We start from the raw sequence: 26,214 nt of genomic DNA on the forward strand, positions 1-26,214 counted from the left end.
TAGGAGAACTATAACTGGGCACCCACAATTTAATTTATATCACAATTGTTAGTTTATATCAATTTTTATTATGTTATAAAGTTTATGAGCTGAGTCACAAACAACTTCAGGGGGACATTAAACTCTGGTGCAGCTGGAGGGGAACATTAAAATCTGAGGCAGCTAGAGGCAGACATTAAACTGGGCGTAACTGGAGGGGGACATTAAACTGTTGAAATAGCTGGAGGAAGATATTAAATTTGGGCAGCTAGAGGGGGACATTAAACTTTCAGGGCAGCTGATGAGGAACATTAAAGTTTGGGTGCACTTGTAAGGGAACAGCAGGGGGGAACATAATACTGTTGGGATAGCTAGAGGGGGGAATTAAACTGTGGGGGTAGCTGAAGGCTGACATTATATTGTATGGGGCCACTAGAAAAGTATTATACTATGTGAGGGCCACTAAGGGGGCATTATAATTTATGTAAATCAGGTATTTTTAAGTGGTGGTGGTGATGGGGCCGACTTATGAAACCTTTGCACTGGGCCCACCAATGTGTTAAAACACCTTTGGAGTGGTTGTTGAAGACCTCTCTTTGTAGGTATACACCTCCTATTGCATATGTATGACTACATATTTATCTGCACTATATACTGATCAGTCCATGTCCCAGGTGCTCACAGAAACTGTCCATATACCTGTCTGCGGTCAGTGACATGGACATGGGAGGTGACACTTTATCTCATGTATCTCTTTTGTATATATAGATTAGGGGAAAGAAACGTCACAGCCGTAATACATGAAGGATAGACTGACCAGCGGTTATGTGAGGACATTTTATTACGATATTTCATTGTCATATTACATTTTTATTAGTATTACTACAGCAAAAATTCAGTTTTATCCTGTACAGCCAAGGCACATGTGATTCTTCCAGAGATGTACAGTAGCTTCAGAGCAGGAGATAAAATGCTGACATTAAAAGCTGAACACACGCGGTCATTTGATATATGGCTAAACACGACAAGTTCCAGCTAGGAATCAGGCAAAGCTGAGTCAGAGCCGCTCACCTAATATCCTCCAGCATCATTTACCAATGTTTATTAGTTTTGTTCATTGTACAGCACCAGGAACATGTTAGTACTATACAGTACATAGAGATCCGATCCGACCAGCTCTGATCCTGGTCTTATGAAAACAACAGCTGAATATAATTTTTCTTATAAGAACTAATACACATCTAATATTTTATAAGGGTCTTTCACACAATACAGTTGAAGGCAGGTAAAAAAAAGACTGGAAAAACACATGGCTTTACGGCAATTTTTTTTAAAATGTAGATTGTGAGCACCACATAGTGTACTTTTTTTGGAACATAGGATGGAAATCCATGCAAACACGGGGAGAACATAGAAACTCCTTGCAGATAGTTTTTTGCCCTTGGTGGGATTTGAACACCGGGACTCCAGCGCTGCAAGGCTGCAGTGCTAACCACTGAGCCAGCGTGTGGCCCTGGCTTTATGGCAGTTTTTAATACAGATGCATGCAGTGTTTACAGATGAAACACGTAGAATAAATTTATTTCAAGTGTAAAATCTGCAACTATTATTTATAGCTCAAAAAGCATGCTGTTTTTATGATATGGTTTTATTGTGACCTCTATTACAAAATTGTCTGACCACTGTATAAGCAATGCCGCCCCTACTACCGCCCCTCTACTTCATAGATTGTAAGCTCATGCGAGCAGGGCCCTCAGTCCCATTGTGTGAAATGACGTTCTTTGTAATATATCTTTTTGTCTGTATGGGAACCCTACAAATTGAACAGTGCTGCGGAACATGTTGGCGCTATATAAATAAAATGCATTATTATTATTATTATTATTATTATTGTGTGAATACACCCCTAGACTCATGTTCAAATACTATATATACAAATAGAATTAAGACATTTTATTAAACTCTATCTATTAGTTAATAGACTGGGCTTTCCATACAGGGTCCTTATCTATTAGCCAGAGTGGCTACAAAGAGGCTCTCTTGCACTACAGGCTTGACACATCCATTGATGTGAATCAGAGCAATGCTAGCTCTCGTTACCCTGTGGCAGTATTTGTAATCACTATTGTCACTTCAATCCAGCCCTATATAATATATTTATTATTGTGCGTAATTTCCTACTTTGCAGATTATTCCCATAGCAGGATCTGAATGCATCCCTACTATTTACACATACATAATAAAACATGATACTACATCAGGTTAATACATCTGTACCGGGGAGTGTTAGGAAATAGTTAAAAAATGTAGAAATAGTCTAACTCTGTTTGGAGCCCTTGGAACATCCTGGTGCCCGGAGAGGGCATCACACAACTACTTCCGCGGGACTGTGCTCTAGTTTCCTTTAGAGATAAGAACCGCTCAGAGCAAAAGTGAGTTTGGCGCAGCCGATCTCCTGGTCTAGGTGGTTTACCACAATTTTTATGCGGTAATTGCCTTTGGTGAACCAAGACGGGATAGACAGACTTGGAATTTCAAAGCTGCTGACAGGCAAATAGTAGGAACCCTGCAAAATAGGGAGGAAATATTATAAGATGTAACACTATTGAATGAAATTATAATACAGCAAAACGTAATCATAAATAAGACTCTGTCACATTATTTGGCACAAACAATTGACACTAGGTTCCGCTTGGGCACCTGAAGAAATTCAACCTAAGGGCCCCTTCACACTACTGATACGCTGCCTGATTCTGAACGGTAAAACACGGTCAGAATCAGCGCGTATAAAGCAGATCCCATTCATTTCAATGGGGAGCTGGCATATGAGCGCTCCCCATTGAAATGAATGGGCTGCTTTTTACTCTACGAGCGCTCCCATTGAAGTGAATGGGAAGCGCTCGTGTGTACGGCTCGGACTGAGCCGAGCGCCAGGCCCCTTCACACGTGAGCGCTTCCCATTCACTTTAATGGGAGCGCTCGTAGAGTAAAAAGCAGCCCATTCATTTCAATGGGGAGCGCTCTTATGCCGGCTCCCCATTGAAATGAATGGGATCTGCTTTAGACGCGCTGATTCTGAACGTGTTTTATCGTTCAGAATCAGGCAGTGTATCAGTAGTGTGAAGGGGCCCTAATACTTAAAAAGCAGTTACTTGCGGACTCCATAATGGGGTCCATCGGATTTCTGGCTGAAAAATGCAGAGAGAAAAGTCCCACTTGCAGGACTTTTCTCTCCGCATTTTTTAAGTGGATTCACGGACAGAAACCCTCCAGGCGCAGGTGTGAACATAGCCTTACATTTTTTTTTATTTGAATAGCTAAATTAAAGGTGAAAATCAATAAGGCTGCTCTGTCTAATTTTTCATTACTGTACCTTTACACTAGACATCACAGGCACTGCTTCCAAAGTGACATCAAACTTCAAGAACATTGAAGAACGCACTGAACTGACATGACATCATCATGGATGCAACATTTCTGCGGCCTGGTTGGAGTGCCAGAGACAACAAGGAGTAAAGAGATTGGCCATATTTGGTGTGACCACCCTTTCCCTTCATTCTTCTAGGTACATTTCTAGACAGTTTTTGAAGAGACTTGGTAAGGAGCTTGTCCCAAATATTTTGGAGAATACAGCACAGCTTGTCAGTGAGTGTAGGCTTTCTTTAGTCCTTCTGTTTCTTTATAACATCCTAGACAGACTTAATGTTAAGATCAAGGCTCTCCATAATGCTGCACCTCCCTACATTTTCTCCCTCATCTCTGTCTACCACCCAACCCGTGTTCTCCGCTCACTCAATGACCTAAGACTTACATCCTCTATTATCAGAACCTCCCACGCTCGTATACAAGACTTCTCCCGAGTTGCACCACTTCTCTGGAATGCTCTACCCCGGACAATCAGATTAACTCCCAATTTCTACAGTTTCAAACGCAAACTAAAGACACATCTTTTCAGACAGGCCTATCACAATTTCTAACGTAAACCCTATCGTACTATAATTAGAATCCCCAAAATTTAACCTTCCTCTGTCCCCGCTCCCACATTACCCCACATGATATGATGCCTTTTCAGGCTAACCTTATTTGTCCAAGCTCCATCCACATGTTACAGGACACCACTAGTGATGGCTCATAAGGTTTTGTTTGTGTAATGACAGTATCCTCTATTACAAAATTGTCTAACCACTGTATATGCAATGCCGCCCCTGCTTCCTCTTGTGTCACCCCCTCTACCTCATAGAGTGTAAGCTCTTGCGAGCAGGGCCCTCAGTCCCATTGTGTGAAATGACGTTCTTTGTTATGTATCTGTCTGTATTTGAACCCTACAAATTGTACAGCGCTGCGGAATATGTTGGCGCTATATAAATAAAATTTATTATTTATTTATTAAGATCAGAGCTCTATGGCGGCCATGTGATCATTTCCAGGACTCCTTCAAAGGGCAAAGGTCACGCCAAATATTGATATTAGAATTCTCTTTTGTTCGCTCACTTTGCATTTTGTTAATTAACTATTAACACTCCTAGTTTGAGAAGCATTCTTACTTTGCAGGATTTTTTCCATACCTGCCAAAAACTTTTGTAGCAATGTAATGTATAAGTCCCAGAAAACCCCTTTAAATTCCCATGAAAGTAGGGCTACTGTCGCACCACATTTTTTGATTCAGACAAGGAACCATTTTTTTGCTGGATGCTGCAAAACATCTGATCTGTTGCTCCATTTCTATCAGTTTTTATGTGTTTTTGAATGTGTAATTTTTTTTTAGCAAACACACAGGCAAATGGATCAACAGATTCCCTGCCTAAAATATAAAGCATGGTGTGAAAGCGACCTAAATCTTCAGCAAACCCTGCAGTTAATAAAATATACCATACTAGTAATACAGAATATTGAATTGTTTTATTTTTAAGCTGGAGTTGGTTTTACAAGTTGCTTTGCCCCTTTTCAGACAGATCGTTCTAAGGACTGATGGATTGTTCCATGACTCTTGTTCCATGACGCTTATTTCAGCTTAAATAAGTAGTTAGGAGAACAGAGATAAGAGTCATAGAATGAGACACATGCTTCTAAGGCTGTATTCACACAGAGTAACGCCAGGCGTTTTTTGTGTGTTTTTTGCACATAGTGCCGCGTTAACGCCGCGTATACGCCGCGTTAACGCCGGTCAACGCCACCGCAAAATAGCGCGGCGTTTACGCGCCGCTATGTGCAAAAAGCACACAAAAAAACGCCTGGTGTTACTCTGTGTGAATACAGCCTTAGATGGATCTCTCTGAAAAGGAGACAAAGTAACTTTCACTATATGAGACCAGAAGGAAGAACAAGCACAATTTTTCATAAAAAAAAACAGTTTTAGCATACAATAATATAAAGTACTCCAAAAATGTAGTAATATATTAAGGTATGAGGCATATATAGCAGCTGCTAGCACTTACGTCTGGAAATGGGCAGTGACACGGTATCCCGTATGTGTGCAGAGGTTCTGGACATGGCAGCCCCGGCTGAATTAACTGGTCCAGAATATCACAAAAATCATCATAGGTGCAACTTCCTAAATTATCCAAGCAGGGAATCTTCAGCCACTCGCCCATCAGTTCTTTCTCTGCTGTAACTATTATCTATGAGAAGAGGAAAATAATTAACCTGTAATCTGTAGGGCTACGCATCATTCTGTGGCATGCATATTGGTGGTGACATCCCAAGTAGCTACCATTCACCAGATCAGAGTCACCAAGATACAGCGTCCTCAAGGCATTTCTATTGTTTTAGAGGACCAGTGGGTCACTGTATAGGTAATTTATTACACGCATATGGTGGTCCGATGGCTGCTCCTGTTAAGGTTCATATTTAGGGTGAGTCTCATATAACCCCCATATTACCTTATATACCAAGTTATACCAAGTCAGATGTTTGATAACGAATCCTTGTTTCGAATCCATCAAAATGTAGGGCATGTTCAAATTTCACACAGATCACTTGACCGAGTACATTAATAGCCTTATTGTATAGGGTTGTCCTATGACCTTAGGCTAAAGATTAGCCAAGACATGTATTAATCAAGATTACTTTCCATATCCCCTATTGGGACATCACAGAGGGCCCCCTTCCCCCCATCCTGATGGGAAGTTGAGAGCTGCTGCAAAGAGAGGGCTCGCCATGATTACATATGAATGGGCGCTGGTGTTATACATTTCTCCAGAAGAGTCCAGAGCAATCCCTGGATATCATAGAAGACCACTAGGGATAAGCAAATATGCTATAAGACTGCAACTTGTGAACACTACCTCATATGGGTGCATTCACACGGAGTAACGTGCTGCGTGACCTGGCACGTATACGCCGTGTGAGATTTTGAGCGCCGTATACGCTCCCATTGATTTCATACAATCCAGGCTCCCATTGAAATCAATGGGAGCGTATACGGCGCTCAAAATCTTACACGGCGTATACGTGCCAGGTCACGTGGCACGTTACTCCGTGTGAATGCACCCTATTATAGCATACTTGCACTGCTGTGCAGTCATGGTAAGTTATTCTACCTCCAAAGCATTATGAGATTCTAGGTACCCTCATTGTGAATGCACCCCCCTACAACAATTTTACAAAACCAAATATGTCTGAAAGATATTACATTTATCTGCATCACATTTGTGACTTCTTAGTTAAAAAAGATAAAACCTCATTAAAGACTGTTATAGAACAATGTACTGGCTGCCGGAGTCTTGTGATGTGACAACGTAAGACTCAAGTTCTCAGTCTTCCCTCACGTGCAGATTACTGTTCATTGCGGTTTAGCGGATTCTTTTTGCAGAAGTGAGAAAAGGACATGAATTATAATATCTATAAATCAGAAAGAACTAAATCAAGTTTTTCAAACAAAGCCTGTTTAGCTCTGATGCAAAATACAACACTTAAGAGCAGACCTGCAGCTAAAAAAAAACAATATATATATATCTGGACCTCTGCCAACTCCATCTCTTTGCATAATTTAATAGGCTCTGCTCCACTGATTTCAGCATAGTTGGAATTTTATCTCTAACCCCCCACTATTCCTGAGCAATAAGTGCTGTTAGTTTTTATACCTGATATGCTATTTAGTCTCTGTACTGTTAGGAGGGCGGTGTCAGGCAGGAGCAGACAAGGGGGTGTGACTCTGATCTCTGAGACTGGCTGCCTCTGATTGGAGCTCTGATTCACACCTCCTGTCTGACACCGCCCTTCTGTCAGTACAGAGTAACAGTAACATATCAGGAAACAAAACTAACAGCACTTATTGCTTGGGAAAGGTGAGGGCTAGAGAAAAAATTCCAACTGTGCTGGAATCAGTGGATCAGAGACTAATAAAAGATGACAAGAACTGGAGTTAGTGAAGGTGGTGAAAGGTCCTCTTTAGGTTGTTTTTTCTTCTGATTATTCATACAGTTTCTGGGTCAGGAAGTAGCTATATGAAAGTTATATTTGTCATCCATATTGGTTGAGGCCATGGGATTGCATTGACTCTATGTAACGTCTCTGCCTGTTAGGGCCACTGCGCCACCCTCTGCTCACATGCTGCAGTGCAGGAGGCGTGTGCAGATTCATTCCTTGCTTAGAGTTTTTGGTTGCATTGTGTGAACATGGCTCTATTTCTGTAATTGAATTCCCACCACATCCGTCTTCTGCCCTTGTTTGCCTCTGTTCATGAAGTGGTTAATTCTAGTCTTGCCCTATGATTGACAGCCTATCCACCTATCGACTCCAGGGGTTCTTCCTCCCTATTTATTCTTGGCTTTCATTCACATTGGTGCTTTCTATTGCCTTGTGCGTGCTGGCTTTTCTCTTGCTGTTTATTCTTGTATTCTGATTCTTGACCTCTGGCTTTCCCTACTGACCTCTCTTTTGGTTATCGATTTTGGCACTGCATTGCTCGACTGTTACTGACCCCTAGCTAGCTGACCTCCCTTGTTGTTGTTTGTCTTTTCTGCGTTTTGTTTCACGTATATAGGAAGGGCCCGTCTCCAAGTTGCCGCCTATTACGTAGGATAGGACCAGGCAAGCAAGAAGGGACAGTGGGGGGTTTCAGCTTAGGGCTCCCTGTCTTTTGTGCCCCTTTCCCAGGGTTTCCAGCAGCTACTGGGGAACTGCTCCTATTGCAATTTCCTTACACTATTTTTGAATCTATTTGAATGGTATTCACTGAAAAAAAAAATGGAAGGAACGCAGATGAGAAAAATGATGATGATCCCAAAAGTAGGTTGGACAGGACAGAAAGGCAGGGCAGGCGGCTCCCTAATATGCCTTTAAATTTCTTTACACAACCATCTGGATACCATGTACAGTATAAGCTACTTATAATGTTAAAGGTGTCAGGGTAAGGTGAGTGCTTCCCTTTAGTGTATATGGCTGATTGCTGTACTAGGAGGGGGAAATAAGGAACAGTGACTGTAAGAACGTAAAAGGATTTTTTTTTTTTTGGGGGGGGGATGGCACAATTAAATGATTATCTGTGTATCCTTCAGAGATGAAGGGGGAACCAACAGAATCCAACTTGTTTTTGGGTAAGGGATGGACTCAACTTCTCCTCTTACTTGTTTATTGCTGTTACTTTACCCTTCAGCAGTGGGGGTGTTTTTTAAGTCAGACCAAGACAAGATCTGCATGGTGTTTGCATGTTTTCACAGTTCTCATGTGGCTTATCCCTATTTTCATCATATACTCCAAACCATATTAGGGGCCAATTACATTGTGTGTACAGCATATGTATATATAGTATTGTGTATATGTTATTTAAGGACATATGTTAGCGCTATATAGCTGTCAGTTAATAAATACACCCAGATAAGTCTGGCTGAAAGGTCTGTGCCACATCTAGGAGCAGCTTCCTCAGGTAATGGGATCATAGGTTCAGTACAGTGATAAGAGTAATGCCACTTGTTTTTGGTGCATGTTTCTTCTCTATGGTGTAAGTGCATTGATCCAGGCTCATGGGAATACAATAATTCACTAAAGCAGCCATATCAGGATAGCTGAGGGGCGCTCTCTAAAGGGAATCAGTCATCAGATTTGGAGACCCCCAAACCAGCAGCATGACCTTATGCAGTTGGGGGTTATGGCCCTATACCTGGTGATTCCAATCCCATCCAGGGCTGCATTTGGCAGCTTCATTGTGTATGTGCAAGCTGGTGACAGGTTCCCTTTCATGATAAAATACATTCAACATTGAAACATTTGCCAGATTTCAGCAGTTTTGGGAACATTTTGATACATTTATAAACAATTTTCAGTAAAAATGGTTCTGATAATAGCAATAGCAGCCTATGGTCGTATATTTGACAGCGAGTATACACCCAGAGTTGAAGGGTGCTGCTTGTTGTGAGTTGTGTAAAGGTATTTTGTACACACAGGGGGTTGCGACATGAGCTGCCTATTGCTGGTGTTATTACTACACCAGGGTGAGCTCTTATCTGTGTCCTTATATCAGCAATGTTACTGCCATATGGTATCATTTTAAAGGGCCACCTCTATATGGCAGCAGAGCTGGCCAATACCTTAGGCTGTATTCTGCATGGTGACCGCCATGACCGTATTTGATACTGGCAAAGAATTGCATCTCAGCACATGCAAGTGCATTTTGTTGTAATCTTTTTCAGATGATAGCACCCGCTGCAAGTGACCAGCATCCAATATAGCAGTGATGGCAAACCTTTTTGAGACCGAGTGCCTAAACTGCAACCCAAAACCAAATAAATTATCACGGAGTGCCAACACGGCAATTTAACCTTAAAACTCTGTGGGTCCACAATTGCGGACCCACAAATTACAGTCATGTGACTGGGGCTTTACAGATCTTGTACTGAAAGGTAAAGGTCTCTGCATTCTGTACTTTTAAACAATTAATTTTCACTATTTACATCGCACAGGATCTGTTTTATAGTTTACCGTGCAATGTTATTACATCCTGTACTAATTTCACGTCTGCTATAAAACAAATACTGTGTGATATACATAGTGAGGGGACCCCACACAGTACAATCTGCCCCTCAGTGGCCCCCCACACAGTACAATCTGGCCCACAGTGGCCCCCACACAGGATTATACCTGTATACTCCACAATAGCCCCCTCCCACACAGCATGAACTGGTCCACAGTAGCCCCCTCCCACACAGCATGAACTGGTCCACAGTAGCCCCCTCCCACACAGCATGAACTGGTCCACAGTAGCCCCCTCCCACACAACATGAACTGGTCCACAGTAGCCCCCTCCCACACAACATGAACTGGTCCACAGTAGCCCCCTCCCACACAACATGAAATGGTCCACAATAGCCCCCTCCCACACAACATGAAATGGTCCACAGTAGCCCCCTCCCACAGAGCATGAAAGATCCACAGTAGCCCCCTCCTACACAACATGAAATGGTCCACAGTAGCCCCCTCCCACACAACATGAAATGGTCCACAGTAGCCCCCTCCCACACAGCATGAAATGGTCCAGAGTAGCCCCCTCCCACACAACATGAACTGGTCCACAGTAGCCCCCTCCCACAGAGCATGAAAGATCCACAGTAGCAGCATAAAATGGTCCACAGTAGCCCCCTACCCGCACAGCATGAAAGTCTACAGTAGCCCCCTCCCACAGAGCATGAAAGATCCACAGTAGCCCCCTCCTACACAACATGAAATGGTCCACAGTAGCCCCCTCCCACACAACATGAAATGGTCCACAGTAGCCCCCTCCTACACAACATGAACTGGTCCACAGTAGCCCCCTCCCACACAACATGAACTGGTCCACAGTAGCCCCCTCCCACACAACATGAAATGGTCCACAATAGCCCCCTCCCACACAACATGAAATGGTCCACAGTAGCCCCCTCCCACACAACATGAAATGGTCCACAATAGCCCCCTCCCACACAACATGAAATGGTCCACAATAGCCCCCTCCCACACAACATGAAATGGTCCACAGTAGCCCCCTCCCACAGAGCATGAAAGATCCACAGTAGCCCCCTCCTACACAACATGAAATGGTCCACAGTAGCCCCCTCCCACACAACATGAAATGGTCCAGAGTAGCCCCCTCCCACACAGCATGAAATGGTCCAGAGTAGCCCCCTCCCACACAACATGAACTGGTCCACAGTAGCCCCCTCCCACAGAGCATGAAAGATCCACAGTAGCAGCATAAAATGGTCCACAGTAGCCCCCTACCCGCACAGCATGAAAGTCTACAGTAGCCCCCTCCCACACAACATGAAAGGTCCACAGTAGCCCCCTCCCATACAGCATAAAATGGTCCACAGTAGCCCCCTACCCACACAGCATGAAAGTCTACAGTAGCCCCCTCCTACACAACATGAAATGTCTACCGTTGCCCCCCTCCCCTGACAGTGCAAACAAACACAATATAGTTACCTGAAGAGCTGCCGGGTGTTCTCTCTTCTGTTCACTGCGCGCGCTGATGACTTACGTCATCATGCCCGCGCTTGTTCAGAGGTCACACTCTGTAGTCAGTGTAGGCCGCGTAGTACGCGTGGCCTACACTGAGCTACACTGACAGCTTTCAGCTGGATGCGCATTTGCACAACCAGCTGAAGGCAGCGATCGCTCACTAACGGGGAATCCTGCATCGGATTCGCCGTTAGTGAGCGATCAGGGCGACAGCACGCGTGCCAGCAGAGGGGGCTCTGCGTGCCCTCTCTGGCACGCGTGCCATAGGTTCGCCATCACTGCAATATAGTGTCCGTCACTATCATCAGGGAGCTCTTTAAGTCACATAGACTTAACAGCCATAATGTACATATTATATAGGAAGATATAAGGCAGGGGTCGGCAACCCCTGGCACGCATACCAAGAGTGGCATGCGAGGCATATTTTGCTAACACGGCAGCCAGCCTGCAAGCTTCATACACTAAATTGAGAGAGAGCGTCCCTTCAGTGGTCTGCTAGAGCTGAGGTGTAGGACATGCCCCCTTCTCTAACTGCCCACCAATCAGAGGTGAGCCTCTCACTGCACAGGATAAGGGCTCCCTGGAGCTGCTGTTACATGTGAGGAGGAGCTCCTGCCGTCTGCAGCCCTGAGGAGGAGAGGAAGCTCCGGGGAGTAAAGTGAAAGTAAAAACAACACCAGGTACATGTGTGTTACTAACTATTCTTATTAATGTCAGGCATTTGGTTTTATTAATTTAGTTTTAGTAACTCCATGTGCCTCACATTAATAGCAGTTAACCCCATCATGTCCCTCACATTAACCCCTGTGTGGCTCACATAAGGGTTACTGATGTGTGAGACATATGGGGGTACTAATGAAGGACCTATATAATGAAGATATTCACTTATTACCTCCATATGTCTCACATATCAGTGTCAATTATGTAAAGCACACAGGGGGTTAATGTGAGGGACATGATGGGGTTAACTGCTATTAATATGAGGCACATTGAGTTGTAACCTGTAATGCACATGACCAGACTCTTTATCTACAACTGCGGATAAAGTACAGACCTATATATTTCAATTGACCCATATATAGACATTCTTTTTGTGGCTGTGTATCTGGGCCAAATTAAAGAACTGAAAACTATGGTGCAGGTCCTATATCTGTCCTATACATCCCTATTTTTAACATATAGGTCAGTGAAAACCACATCCGTGCCATTTGTGTGCAGGAGGCGTAAGGCTGAGGCCCCACGTTGCAGAAACGCAGCGTTTTTGTTGCAGATTTTGATGCGGTTTATTTCAACCAAAGCTAAAAATGGCTACAGAAGGAATGGGAAATATATAGGAAGCTTCTTATACGTCTCCCTTCTGCTCAATCCACTCCTGGCTTAGGCTCAGAAAAACACAGCAAATTATGTAACAAAAAAAGCTGTGTTCCCTGTGCCTCAGCCTTAGGCTAAAGCCCCACGTTGCAGAAACAGCTTTTTTTTGTTGCAGATTTTGCTGGGTTTTTTTTTAGCAGAAGCCAGGAGTAGATTGAGCAGGAGGGAGACATATAAGAAGCTTCCTATATATTTCCCGTTCCTTTTCTAGCCATTCTTGGCTTTGACAGAAAAAAAAAGCAGCTAAATCTGCAATAAAAAAAGCTGCATTTTTGTAATGTGGGGCCTCAGCCTTAGTGTGATTCTATTGGGTGGTGACACTGTAACTAGATGCAATTATAGCCAAATCCAGTTCCTGGGCACCAGTGCGGCCACTTTGTTGAAAGTGTGACACTGATTAATTTCTGGCTGGGGTTTTGCTGTTACTGCACCACCAGGTAATAAAGTGACTGAAATTAATCTGCGTTTCACTTAGGGAGCGTTCACACTACCGTCTGTGTCCAACAGCTAGTGTCCGCTGCTAATGTCTGTTCAAAATCTTGTGCGGACATTAGCAGCGGACACTAGCTGTCGGACACCGAAGGTAGTGTGAACACTCCCTTACAGAATACTGAAGTTACTAACAGCCAAGGACTGGATGAAGCATACAGGTACATTGTGTGTCAGCTCTTTACAGGTATGACCTCACTCTGCTCCCAGTCACATACATTACCGCTAATTGTGGGTTACGCATGTACTTACATTGTTTCTAAAGGAAAAGAACATGTGTATCCAGGCAAATAGTGGTAAGCGCATGTGGCTTGGATCGCAGTATGACAGCACCCCTGTGCTATATGACTTTAGTGTAGGTGTCGTCGGCTTTACAATTATTGCCCGGCACTCCGAGGACCTCATCTTTGATTTTTTAATTTAAATCGGCACGCCGAACAAAAAAGGTTGCCTACCCCTGATATAAGGGCTTACCTTGACTGGAGAGGTCAGCGGTACAGTAGTATTCAGGATGGTAGACACTGTAATTTCCCCAGGAATACATAAGGGGTCGGGTAGAATAGCAAGAGTCTTTATTTTACCAGGCAGCGTCTCTGCATCACAATTAGCCCAAGAGAAACCATTAACCTATAAAGACACAATATCATCGTGACATAACCTACTTTGTTAACCACATTTTAGAATACAAAGTAAAGCAAACTGCATAGTCTTCACCAAAAGCTCCTACCGTTTAGTGTCTTCAGCTTTTATATAGACATATGAGTCTCCATGGTAACAGACTACAAACAAACCCTGCATAGTCTGATCTTTCAGTTCGGCTTTCTTGCATCCATTCCAAACTAATAGTAAATCTACCAAATTGTAATCTTACCGAGTAGATAGAGAACAAATGTCTGATTTCTGGGGAGGGGTCCCTCCGCTGGGCCCCCCGCCAGTCAAGAGAATAGGGTCTTATTGCCCTCATTTGAATGGTCACACTGCATTCAATCTCTATGGGATTGAAGGAGATAGGCAAATACAGCACTCAACTATCTTTGTTAGTCCCATGGACTCTGAAAGAAGCAATAGCATGCAAGACTGATCATAGCGCTATTGAAATGGCCGATACAGGACCACCCTTCTTGTGATCATTGGAGGTCCCAGAATACATTATGTAGGACAGTCAGTATAAGTTAAAGGGGTATTCCCACGTCGCATACTCACCAGTCTTCACTGCTGTAAAATCTTCTTTCTTCCTGGTTTCCTGTGTCATTTGGTGGGCGGGGTTTCACATGCAACCTGCCATTTAGCTCCACCCCCAAATTAATGTGTAGCTCCGCCCACCGCATAGCGTGATCCTATGGGGCGGCTGAAGGGCCTGTGATGTCATCAAAGGTCCTCAATCAACACTATATGCACAATATTGGACTATGAAGTGCAGGCAGGAGCAACTCCAGTCTGTGTTACATACAGAGACTGCCTGTCTCTGCCATAATGAACACAACTGAATTAGCTAGCCTGATAACTGGGAGAACAGGAGACGAGTTCAGAAATGAAAGCAGCTCCTCTCCCCTATCTGATAGCAGGGAGCAAGGACACGTGGTGTAGACACAGGAATAGCTAGATACACAGGCTCGCTCCCTGCATTTAGCCCCTCCTCCCTCCCCCCTGAGAGCAGCAGATACATCACTTGACTTTTGAGCAGATAAGTCAAGGCTGTGTCAACAATGAATTGAATAAAGTAAGATAGTGGACAAACAAAGCAGTTTTGCTGAAGCAATGTATTTAGGAAAAGTCTTAAATCCACATTAACAAGCAGTATAGATAGGATCCTTGTGATGGGACAACCCCTTTGAAGAGGCTGTCACGTCATAGCAAGTTAGCCCCTAACCATAGAGTAAGAAATAACTTGATGATGGTGGAGGACCCTTCACTGGGACCCCAATGATCACGAGGACTGAGATGTTTTGCATCCCAGTTTGGAATGGAGTGGCAGGTTGGACAATGTTTGTCACCCCATTAATGTCAGAGCTAGCTGAGTGTTTGGTCACAGCAAGTTACCCCAAACTAGGATAGGGGTGAACGTGCTGATCAGTGGGGGTCCCAGCCATAGATAGGGGGTAACTTGCAGTGAGTGGACAACCCCTTTAAGACAGAGATCTTCACACTGTGGTTCGCAGCAGCACTCCTGGTGTGTTGGTAGTTCTAACTTATTGCTCTCCAACTTTTGGCTAACAGTTCTGAAGCCATATTGTTTTTATACATAAAGATATATCAGAGTTGACCTGCAGCAATCCTGTAGCTACAGGAGATTGCAGTCACAGGGACCACTATCCTTGTTTACAGATATAGTACAAATGCATATGCCGTGCTTTTTTCCATAAACTTTACTGACAAACAAAAAAAGTCAACAATTTAACTTACAGCATAACATCGTAATCATGTGAACAGTGTCATAACTTACTGATGTGATCCTCCATGGCAGTCGGTTAATGAATATCCCTGAAGCTGTCACCAATGGCACTACAGCAATGCATGCAAAGACACAACACATAAAGATCTGTGCCATGGTGGATGAACGCTGCGCCTTGTCCCAGATACTGCACTGCAGCTAGTGGTAAACCTATAAATGCTTCTTGTGCACTAAATACCGCGCTGACATGCACCAGCACAAAGAGGAAGCCTTGGAGTAAATTCTTCCTTCCCAGCACTGGAGCTGACAGTCAGCCTATCACATGACAAGAGCTCAATGGGCAGCCTTGTTATGTACTGTCACCAGCAGCATTATGGGAGTGACAAACACACCATGGTAAAGGTGCTCTGCTGCCCTCTGCTGTCAACAAATACATGCTGTCATTCCTTAGTATTTTGTGTGAAAAATTGTTCAATCTCTGTTTCATTATAACTGCAGAGAACAAGGGGACCTATTTTTACAACACTATATTTTCTGGTGGGATATATACATATATATCTATATATATATACATATATATATATATATATATATATATATATATATATATTTTAACCCACCTCACTGATCCCCTGACACGGCCATTCCCACAATTACTAGGCCCGACATCCTGGACCCCACACTCCGCACTGTCAGCTAAAGTAATGATTGTCCGAGTGCCTATTTTCTAGGTGAGGTGAATAATGTGTATTTTACCTCTTAACGTTCACACAGAGTTTTTTGGTCAGGAATTTGGTCAGCAAACCGACTCAAATTCCTCCTCCTAAAAACGCCTCGCCATAGGATTATATGGTGAGGCTTTTTTTGTAGTAGGAATTTGAGACAGTTTCCTGACCAAAGTCCTGACCAAAAAACGCAGCTTAACCGTTTTCTTTTGTTTCAAAAAATGTTTCCTGTAGGAAAATTCCTTTAATGCTGAAGTGGTTTGCATAAGGCCCCATTCACAGGTTACAGGTATAAGGAAAATGTTTGTTCTCGTACCGTGTTAGCCGGGGGGTAGGAAATCCTATTAATATTATAAATGTGAAAGTTTGTGAGTTTGGATGTTTGTGGCTTTGTGTGTTTGGATGTTTGTTAGTCAATCACGCAAAACCCGCTTGACCGATTTGGCTGAAATTTTCCACAAACATAGTTAATACACCCCATTGCGCAATAGGCTACTTTTCGTAACAATAGCGCACATACGTTTTTCCCAGGACCCCCACAAACCCCAAACTCACATCACTATCTCTGCAATCTCACACACTTTGGACCCCGATTTGGCTGAAATTTTCCACAAACATAGTCCCTACACTCGATTGCGCAATAGGCTACTTTTCTTCACAATAGCGCACATACGTTTTTCCCAGGACCCTTTGGATGTTCGGATGTTTGGCGGTCAATCACGCAAAAACCGCTCCACCGATTAGGCTGAAATTTTCCACAAACATAGTCACTACACTCGATTGCGCAATAGGCTACTTTTCGTCACAATAGCGCACATACGTTTTTCCCAGGACCCTTTGGATGTTCGGATCTTTGGCGGTCAATCACACAAAAACCGCTCCACCGATTTGGCTGAAATTTTCCACAAACATAGTCCCTACACTCCATTGCGCAATAGGCTACTTTTCATCACAATAGCGCACATACGTTTTTCCCAGGACCCCCACAAAACCCAAACTCACATCACTATCTCTGCAATCTCACACACTTTGGACCATAGCAAGCCACAAAATTCATATTGCCCCCTACAGCAGAGGTCAGTGTTAGGATCACATCTTCCATCTTGTATTCTGTCAGCCATTTTGTAAGCTTTTTCTTATATAAGCTTCATAAGGATGTCTGTTTAGAGTTTAAGAGACCCCTTTAGGGGATAAGGTGTGTGGAATGTTGATGGTTGGGTTGTAACTCCTTATCTGTTTGTGGTGAGAATCTCATAACAGGTTCTATAACCAGTTGACCCTTAGCCACAAACCGGACTGGACAGATAGCATGTGATCATTATCTCTCGTGCTGTGATATATACATCTAGAATTAGTGTAAGATGTTGGTTTACACATAAATATTGTAAATTCTTCTGTATGTCATGAGAAAGGTCATCCCAGGTTGGAGTATAATAATGAGATGCAGAACTTATCCAATAGTCATGTGCCACAGCTTATGTATAACCAATCGGGTCAAAGTCCAACCTGCTTATGTTTGTATAAATGCTAACTTTCTGTAACAATAAATCAGAATCCATTTTGATACACGACCACCATGTGTCTTCATGATTCTCCAGGCTAAAAGATGGCGGAGGCCGATCTTGGCCTGTTAATTAATTTTCCTTTACAGACAGCATATCTCTGGGGTATTATGATTTGACCTCAACAGAAATTGGCGCCCAACGTGGGGCTTGAGAAATAAGGAGACGGTTTACTGATCCCCCGGACAACCAGTGATTACAGAAGTTCCTGGGACCACAGATCCAACAAAAGTCAGCGCTGCAGGTAAGAACTTTTTTTCTTACCAATCCGATCTGTGTTTCTAAGGACTTTTGTTTTCCTGTCCGAGTGTGAGGTAAACACATATGTACCTTATATAGATAGCTCAAGCTTTTTGCAAAGAACCTAAAAGAATATATTGTCTGTAAAGGGGGTGGAAATGTTATACCTCATTCTTTGTATACTGTCCATGCTGTCATTTGATTGATACATAAAGTGTATAGGGAGGCATAGAAGGGAGAGTCAGTCTCCATCCTTAATACTGAGTGATTGAAAAGTCCTTGTTTAAGCACTAAGGACTGAGTAGAATCCGCGCAAGTACGTGTAAAGATTCAGGGGTGTTCAGAATAGGTTTTGCCTTGAGCACAGATACCGGAAACTTGTACATTAGAGATTAGTTCAGTGAAAACAGAGTGACTGTTTGGGAGATCCCACTAAGAGAAGTCGGCATGACCCCCAGAGCGATCTGTGTGACCCTGGGGAGAAATATGTATGACCCTCGAGTAGTCATGAGTGACCCTCTATTGTCTTAATTGCCCTAGAGGGGTGGGAAGCTCACGGCTGACTGGCCATCAGCTAGTATGGGGAAGGGACCCTCTGAGATATGGTACACCCCATATGAACTAATAGAGAGAGAGAGCGAGAAAAAGTTGCCGCCCGAGAAAAAGAAAAAGGAAAAAAAAGAATAGATAAAAATCCCTAAGAGAGCAGGGGTTCCTAAGAACAGGATTGTTTGATAGTAAATGTTGGGAACCAATGGAGATTAGAGCATGCAGGACAGATACAGGAGCATAAGTTACAAAGGGATATGTGCTCTAATTGAAGAACAGAATGGGAGGAGTGCAGAGTCAGCTGGTATGGAAATCAGCCCAAAAGATAGTTTAAGGAAAGAGCAGTTAGAAATGGAGGTGAGAAACTGCTGATAAGATGTTGGATAGTTGGATAAACATTAAGTAAGGAATGGTTACAGAAATAAGGTATTAAGTGTTTGTATATCTTCCTTAGTGTAAGGGAATGTATAGTGAGCCCTCACTCACAGTCCAGCTAAAGGGTTAAATGTGGTCTGCATTGTGATGTTAGCATTATATATGAGTGGTAACTAGATAAAGATATAGGGAGAGTCCGCTGAAGTATATTGTGGCAGACCACTCACCAAGGTAGTAGATTCTGGGTGAAATCAGGTCTATAATGCTTTGAAAAACACCATGATTGTTGAAGCATTTATGCAAGGAAAAATGGCAGAAAAAGATCAGAAGCTCCTGTGTGTCTCTAATGGAGGTCAGGATAATTCACAATGAATGTCAGCCACCCCCCACACCCCCCCCACCTCCTATTGTCCTCTGTATATCCACAGCAGAGGTATACAGGATACAGGTTTTGCTAGGATTCAACAGAAGGGGGGAGGGGAGACACGGCAGGTAGCTAAGATTTCAGCTATGAGTGATACAATGTAACATCATTGGTATAATGTATGGAGAATTAGGAATATATGGTTTAATAATAAGTGAACTGTATAGTGTAAGCTGTTTCTAACCAGTATTTGACTTTGTGTAAGATTATTGTGATGTGTTACAGTGGTAAAAACTTTGATTGGAATCTTGTAAAGTAAAGTGTCAAAAAGTCTTGCAGTCAGCCCTCAAGGCAAATCTCAGATATAGTGTAAGAGTTTCTGAGCATCTGTAGCAACTAGATGAGTGGGGTCTGCCATGGAAATATTCGAAGACTGCACAGAAATATTAATATGTAATGTTGGTATCAGTATTGGCTGTTTAAATCATATTTAATGTCTTTAGAATTGGATTAATGTCATAAATTTTAGATAATCATCATTATGTTTATTTTCCAGTGATATACACATTGAGGAGAAGACGAAGGCATCTAAATCACATGTTTTGTTTATTTTTCTTCAATATTGAGCTGTGCAGGAATTATAACTAACCCTGTGATTACTTGTAGGAAAAGAAGAATAAGATGATATCACTGTACAAAATATATGAAAACTTGACAAGTTCTTTATGATTCAATGGATGTGTGTGTGTCTGGAGCTCCAGTGTGAAGGTTGCATGTATGTATGAAGTGAATGGGCCCATATGTGTTACAGGTACATGCTCTGTTTGCCTATGTCTGTATTGTTACATTTTTAGTCTCCACAGGGAGCAGATGAAGAAATTGAATGCTGATAGTCCCACAGAGGGTGGTGACAAGTAGATATGAGTTCCTTTCCATCATTGAAAATATATATATATGTACAGTATATATGTCTTCTGGTGAATATGAGATGTACTTGATATACCATGTACATGTACTAGGTACTCAGTGTTTATTGGTTATGAGTTTATACTATAAACCCATGAATGTTAACAATCGGGAATTATTTTGTGAAAAAGTTTTATCTAATACTTGTAAAATGTTATTGGTCATTTCTATTCAGATTGATCCTTCTGATATGGGATTAGGCATCATAAGGGGTAGGCAATGCATGTGAGCTATCTTAATATGTACACGCAGGTAAAGATAAATCGTAGTTTTGCAAAACAAAAGTGGTATTTCTGCGGCATTGTTTGCTACAAGGTGATAGACATCTGACTAAGTAGATCAGAAGGCACTCGGATATCTGCTCTGTAATGTGTTTTTGTGTATAAATTCTTGTTATGACAGGGGAGGGGGGGAGATAGATTGATCCCTTAAAGTTTTTGCCTTCTCTGCTGATATATTTTGAGCATTTAATGAATTAGTTGTAATTCTGGAATAATTAGAAGTTTTAGAGAACTGAATTTACTTGGGATTGTCTAAACAAGCTGCTGGGATATGTAGTACTACAGGTATAACAAGTTTGGGAAAAGCCAGCTCAGCTGCTTCCATGATAAGACACAAGGGTTGCTTGCAGTGGAAACAAAGATAACAATCTCAGACTGCAGTGTCGTATTTATATCTTCTAATGTACGCTTTTACATTCTGTGCTGCACTACAAGTCCCATCTAAACCTGTTAACAATAGTTTCAGGGGAGGAAAAAGTCAGATAACTTAAAATTAATTTTATTTTTGCTAATTTGGTTATGTAAATGATGAATCTATTGTTAACTCTGATGAGAGTTCTTTCATTTTAGATGATTCTCGATTTAGGAATGATGGTGGATTCTGCACCAGATATGTCATGGTCACTGAATATGAGGTAAACCAAGGGTAAAACCAAGCACAAGTAGAACCATTATAGAACTGTATGGGTCTCAGCTCATGAAGCTGAACTAGAAGCCATCACTGAGACAGGGTACAAGGCCTGAGGGTAGGTGTTTGATATAGTGGGACTATGGTCCAATCTGGAGAGCGAGAGCTTTCTGTAGGGTTAATGTTAAGCCTAAAAGGATTTCCAGGCTGTTCAGATAGTGATGGACCCTGCTGCTGCCCCCACACAGGTGGGTATAGTCAGAAGTCAGGACACACACCAAGGCTGATATGAAAGAAAGTAGAGGTAACATGTGGGAAGACACTGCCACTAACCCAGCTGCAGAGGCCTAGGGGATATGCTTTACTGATAATTGGTCACTATATTAGGCTCAAAAAAAAAAAACCCTTTTAGCTCTCTTTTCAGGTTTTACAACACTGAAGCACCAAAAACGGTCCAGGACTGAAAGAGGATGTACAAGTCCTGATCTCCGGTGGTAAGAGAGTATTTTTACTGATAGCATTTGTCCCCACTGATGGCATAAGCAGCTCATTTCTAAGTGCACTGTTTAGTAGTAGCCATGTGTGACCCGGTGAGCGGAGGATGGGCGGCTGCAGGATTCAGTATCACTACTGACAGATATATGTGAGCCTGCATGGCATGTGGTAAGTGCAAAGTAGGCCAAAAAGTGAAAAGTGGTTTTTTTAGCCATGCCCAGAGCCCTTGTACCTGTTCCAGAGATTGCAGGATAACTATATGCTATAACTATAACTTTAGTAACTACTAAAGGTGAGACGGTATAAGTACGTGCTTGTGTGTATAGTGATTTCTCTTCAGGATGGCCTGAGGCATATCTGGTGAAGAAAGCCATCACAAGCGGGCTGCAGATACTGAAGATGTAGTGTGTCACTTGTATTTGTATTTTCTGTAAGGTACCCTCCTGACAGAAGAATTGGTTTTAACCCATATCAAACTTTCTTTGGGTCAGCCCCTAGGTTAGAGTTGTATTATGGTGTACTGACTGACTATGTGATGTCTTGGCAAAAACATCTGACTAATGTATGGCTTTGAGTTTTCTCCTCCCTCTCAGATTTTAAGTTAGTGGACGGGACCTATTCATTTGAACCAAGAGATTGATGACACGTGAGAAATCCTCTTGAACCAAGATTTGATGATTCGCCCCAAGTGCTGCTAACTACTAATACTTCTATGAAACTTGAAGGACAGAGTAACTGTATCCATGCTTCACATTGCAAAGAAGTCTCTACACAAACAGCGATGAAGATTCTCCTGATGTTACTGTTATAGATTATTCTGGCGATAAGCCTGCATAGAACATTTGACAATGAGTGGGACAATAAGTTTTTTTTCTTTAAACCTCATATGATCTTGAATGAAGATTTGAATGTGTCAGACTGTAGGATATGTACTCATAGCCCCATATTAGCCTCAGTCATGTTATATATAGCTGTTTTCATAACACAACAGGAAGTAATGATACATAGTGTTTGAAAAATACAAAGCAGACTGAAAATAACAGGCCAGAACTATGATTGAGATTAATTTGGAATACAGGAACATATGAGGGGAATCTGGAAAGGTCCAGCAGTAGACGTTAAGTCACTGAAGTACCTAAATATGAATTCCTGTATCCAATTATCTCAAAATGGGGGAATTGTTAGGATCACATCTTCCATCTTGTATTCTGTCAGCCATTTTGTAAGCTTTTTCTTATATAAGCTTCATAAGGATGTCTGTTTAGAGTTTAAGAGACCCCTTTAGGGGATAAGGTGTGTGGAATGTTGATGGTTGGGTTGTAACTCCTTATCTGTTTGTGGTGAGAATCTCATAACAGGTTCTATAACCAGTTGACCCTTAGCCACAAACCGGACTGGACAGATAGCATGTGATCATTATCTCTCGTGCTGTGATATATACATCTAGAATTAGTGTAAGATGTTGGTTTACACATAAATATTGTAAATTCTTCTGTATGTCATGAGAAAGGTCATCCCAGGTTGGAGTATAATAATGAGATGCAGAACTTATCCAATAGTCATGTGCCACAGCTTATGTATAACCAATCGGGTCAAAGTCCAACCTGCTTATGTTTGTATAAATGCTAACTTTCTGTAACAATAAATCAGAATCCATTTTGATACACGACCACCATGTGTCTTCATGATTCTCCAGGCTAAAAGATGGCGGAGGCCGATCTTGGCCTGTTAATTAATTTTCCTTTACAGACAGCATATCTCTGGGGTATTATGATTTGACCTCAACATCAGCAACCCCTGGCACACATGCCAAGAGTGGCACTCCTGCCATATTTCACTGGCATGCCAGCAGCACAGGACCTGCAAGAGTTAAATAAAGTCTGTGCTAGAGCTGAGGCATAAGGACACTCCCCTTTGAGAGATGTGCAGGAAACCCAGGGGGTGGAGCTTAGTCGCTCAGGTCTCTGCCTGCTATAGTGATAGCTCCTGCCGAAGCTGCTAGCAAACTGAAAGTAACGCTGGGTTCACACCTGCGTTCAATGTGTCCGTACTATGGTTTCCGTCTTCTGCATGGCAGAAGACGGAAACCATAGACCGGGTCCGGCCGTGCGCGGCGGTGAGCGTTTTAGGCTCTCCGCCGCGAAACCGGATTTTTTTATCCGGACACAGAGTACTGCATGTCCGACTCTGTGTCCGGATTATAAAACCCGGTTTCGCGGCGGAGAGCGCAAAACGCTCACTGCCGCGCACGGCCGGACAGCTTTCTCACCCATTCAAATGAATGGGTGAGAAAGTCTCCTGCAGGCTTCCGTCTCCTGCATCTGTTTTATGCAGGAAACGGAAACCTGCAATAAGGAAAGAAGAACGCAGATGTGAACGAGCCCTAAGAAACACACAGCTCCCTTCCTTTACTTCCTATTCTCATTAATGTCAGGCATTTGGGGTTATTAGTTTAGTGTTAGTAACTCCATGTGCCTCACATTAATAGGAATAACCCCTATCATGTCCCTCATATTAACCCCTGTGTGCCTCACATTAATAGGAATAAACCCCATCATGTCCCTCATATTAACCCCTGTGTGCCCCATATAAAGGTTACTAATATGTGAGACATATGGAGGTACTAATAAAAGACCTCAGTAATGAAGATACTTAATTATTACCTCCAAGTCTCTCACATATCAGTAACTAGAGATGAGCGAGTACTGTTGGGATCAGCTGATCCGAACAGCACGCTCCATAGAAATGAATGGATGCACCTGGTACTTCCGCTTGGACGTAGCCAGCGCGCTTAACCCCCCGCGTGCCAGCTACGTCCATTCATTTCTATGCGAGCGTGCTGTTCGGATCGGCTGATCCCAACAGTACTCACTCATCTCTATCAGTAACTCTTACACTGGGGTTAATGTGAGGGACATGATGGGGTTAATTGCTATTAATAAGAGGTGCATGGAGTTACTAAACTGTCATGCACAGGGCCAGACTTTATGTTGCTTACTCAAGAGTATCCTGTGTCCAAAACTTACATGTACTGGCGGAAAATAACAAATCATACAATGTCGTATATCGAAGTATATTAACCTGAAATACCTCTGTCCCAAAGACACTATGTACAGTTTATACCAACACCGTATAGCGGCTGAAATACAAATTACATTCAACACAAAAGTCTCATGTGCTCTCAGAATTACAACAAAAACAAGAATATGCAAATCTGCCTTCCATGATGTAATTAGGAAGACAGTTGCTGCCTCATTGTTGCAAACCAATAGAGGGCGCTCACTGGAATATGCAAGCCTGTCTTAAGACAGGATTCCAGTGAAATAACCCAATAATGGCTGCTCCCTTTAGCCTCATGCCCGACCTTCCAAGAGGCCTTTGTTTAGCAGTGATGCTGGGATTAATACCAGGTATAGTCTCTATGGTATGGAAGGCAGATTTGCATATTCTTCCCATAGTTCCTTGCAAAGTGGAGTGCTAAAGGCTTAACAAGTCTCCACACACCTATATGGTGGTCTCTCCCTAAGGAGTGACAATATCCCCCGAACCCTGTCTAAGCCTCTCACCTCTACCAGGTTATAGTCCTCTCTACATCGGGATGAAGAGATCCAACCAGATCGAAACAGCTGTCCTCGATTGAGAGACTATACCTGGTATTAATCCCAGTGTCATTGCTAAACAAAGGCCTCTTGGAAGGTCGGGCATGAGGCTAAAGGGAGCAGCCATTATTGGGTTATTTCACTGGAATCCTGTCTTAAGACAGGCTTGCACATTCCAGTGAGCGCCCTCTATTGGTTTGCAACAATGAGGCAGCAACTGTCTTCCTAATTACATCATGGAAGGCAGATTTGCATATTCTTCCCATACAACAAAAACAAGATACACAGTTACATTTCATATCCCATACCTTATACACAGTACGAAAACCTTACCCGCGCCTGTATATACCCACTTCTACAATCACCGCAGACGAAGTCGCGGGTACCAGCTAGTGTAAAATAAAACAAAAAACTTGATAGTCTTCAGTAGTTGATACCTTTTTAATGGCTAACTAATAATGATGACAGATTTATGACGTATCGGAACTCTAGGCTTCTTTCTCAAGTAAATTTAAAAACCATTTCTGAAGGATGCATATTTATGTACAAATGGACACATAGGGATAGAATTCTAGGAGGAAGCAGGGGTAGATGGTTATTAGTAATTGGTAGAAACAGGGCCGGCGTCAGCGCACGGCATAGTCGGGCAAGTGCCGGGGCCCACAGAGCCTCTGGGGGGCCCCCGGCACTTGCCTGTCCCGGTTTCAGCTCATCGGCGTCCGACGGATGCCAATGAGCTGAATACATAGGCGATTAAAGCAGGAGC

The 26,214-nt window shown here is 42.8% G+C and overlaps 1 protein-coding gene across 1 annotated transcript; it reads right to left on the bottom strand.

Moving 5' to 3' along the window:
• Positions 1 to 812: 812 nt before the first annotated feature.
• On the bottom strand, positions 813 to 15,972 carry LOC142203848 (ganglioside GM2 activator-like). Its single transcript, XM_075274931.1, has 4 exons — positions 15,716 to 15,972; positions 13,747 to 13,899; positions 5,415 to 5,597; positions 813 to 2,545 (listed from the first exon to the last, which is right to left on the bottom strand). The coding sequence occupies exons 1-4, from the start codon at positions 15,818 to 15,820 to the stop codon at positions 2,384 to 2,386; spliced, it is 603 nt and encodes a 200-aa protein (XP_075131032.1). The 5' UTR covers positions 15,821 to 15,972; the 3' UTR covers positions 813 to 2,383.
• Between the last annotated feature and the right edge of the window lie 10,242 nt (positions 15,973 to 26,214).

This window comes from Leptodactylus fuscus, chromosome 5 (genome assembly GCF_031893055.1).
Source record: "Leptodactylus fuscus isolate aLepFus1 chromosome 5, aLepFus1.hap2, whole genome shotgun sequence".
In the NCBI taxonomy this organism is placed as follows: domain Eukaryota; kingdom Metazoa; phylum Chordata; class Amphibia; order Anura; family Leptodactylidae; genus Leptodactylus; species Leptodactylus fuscus.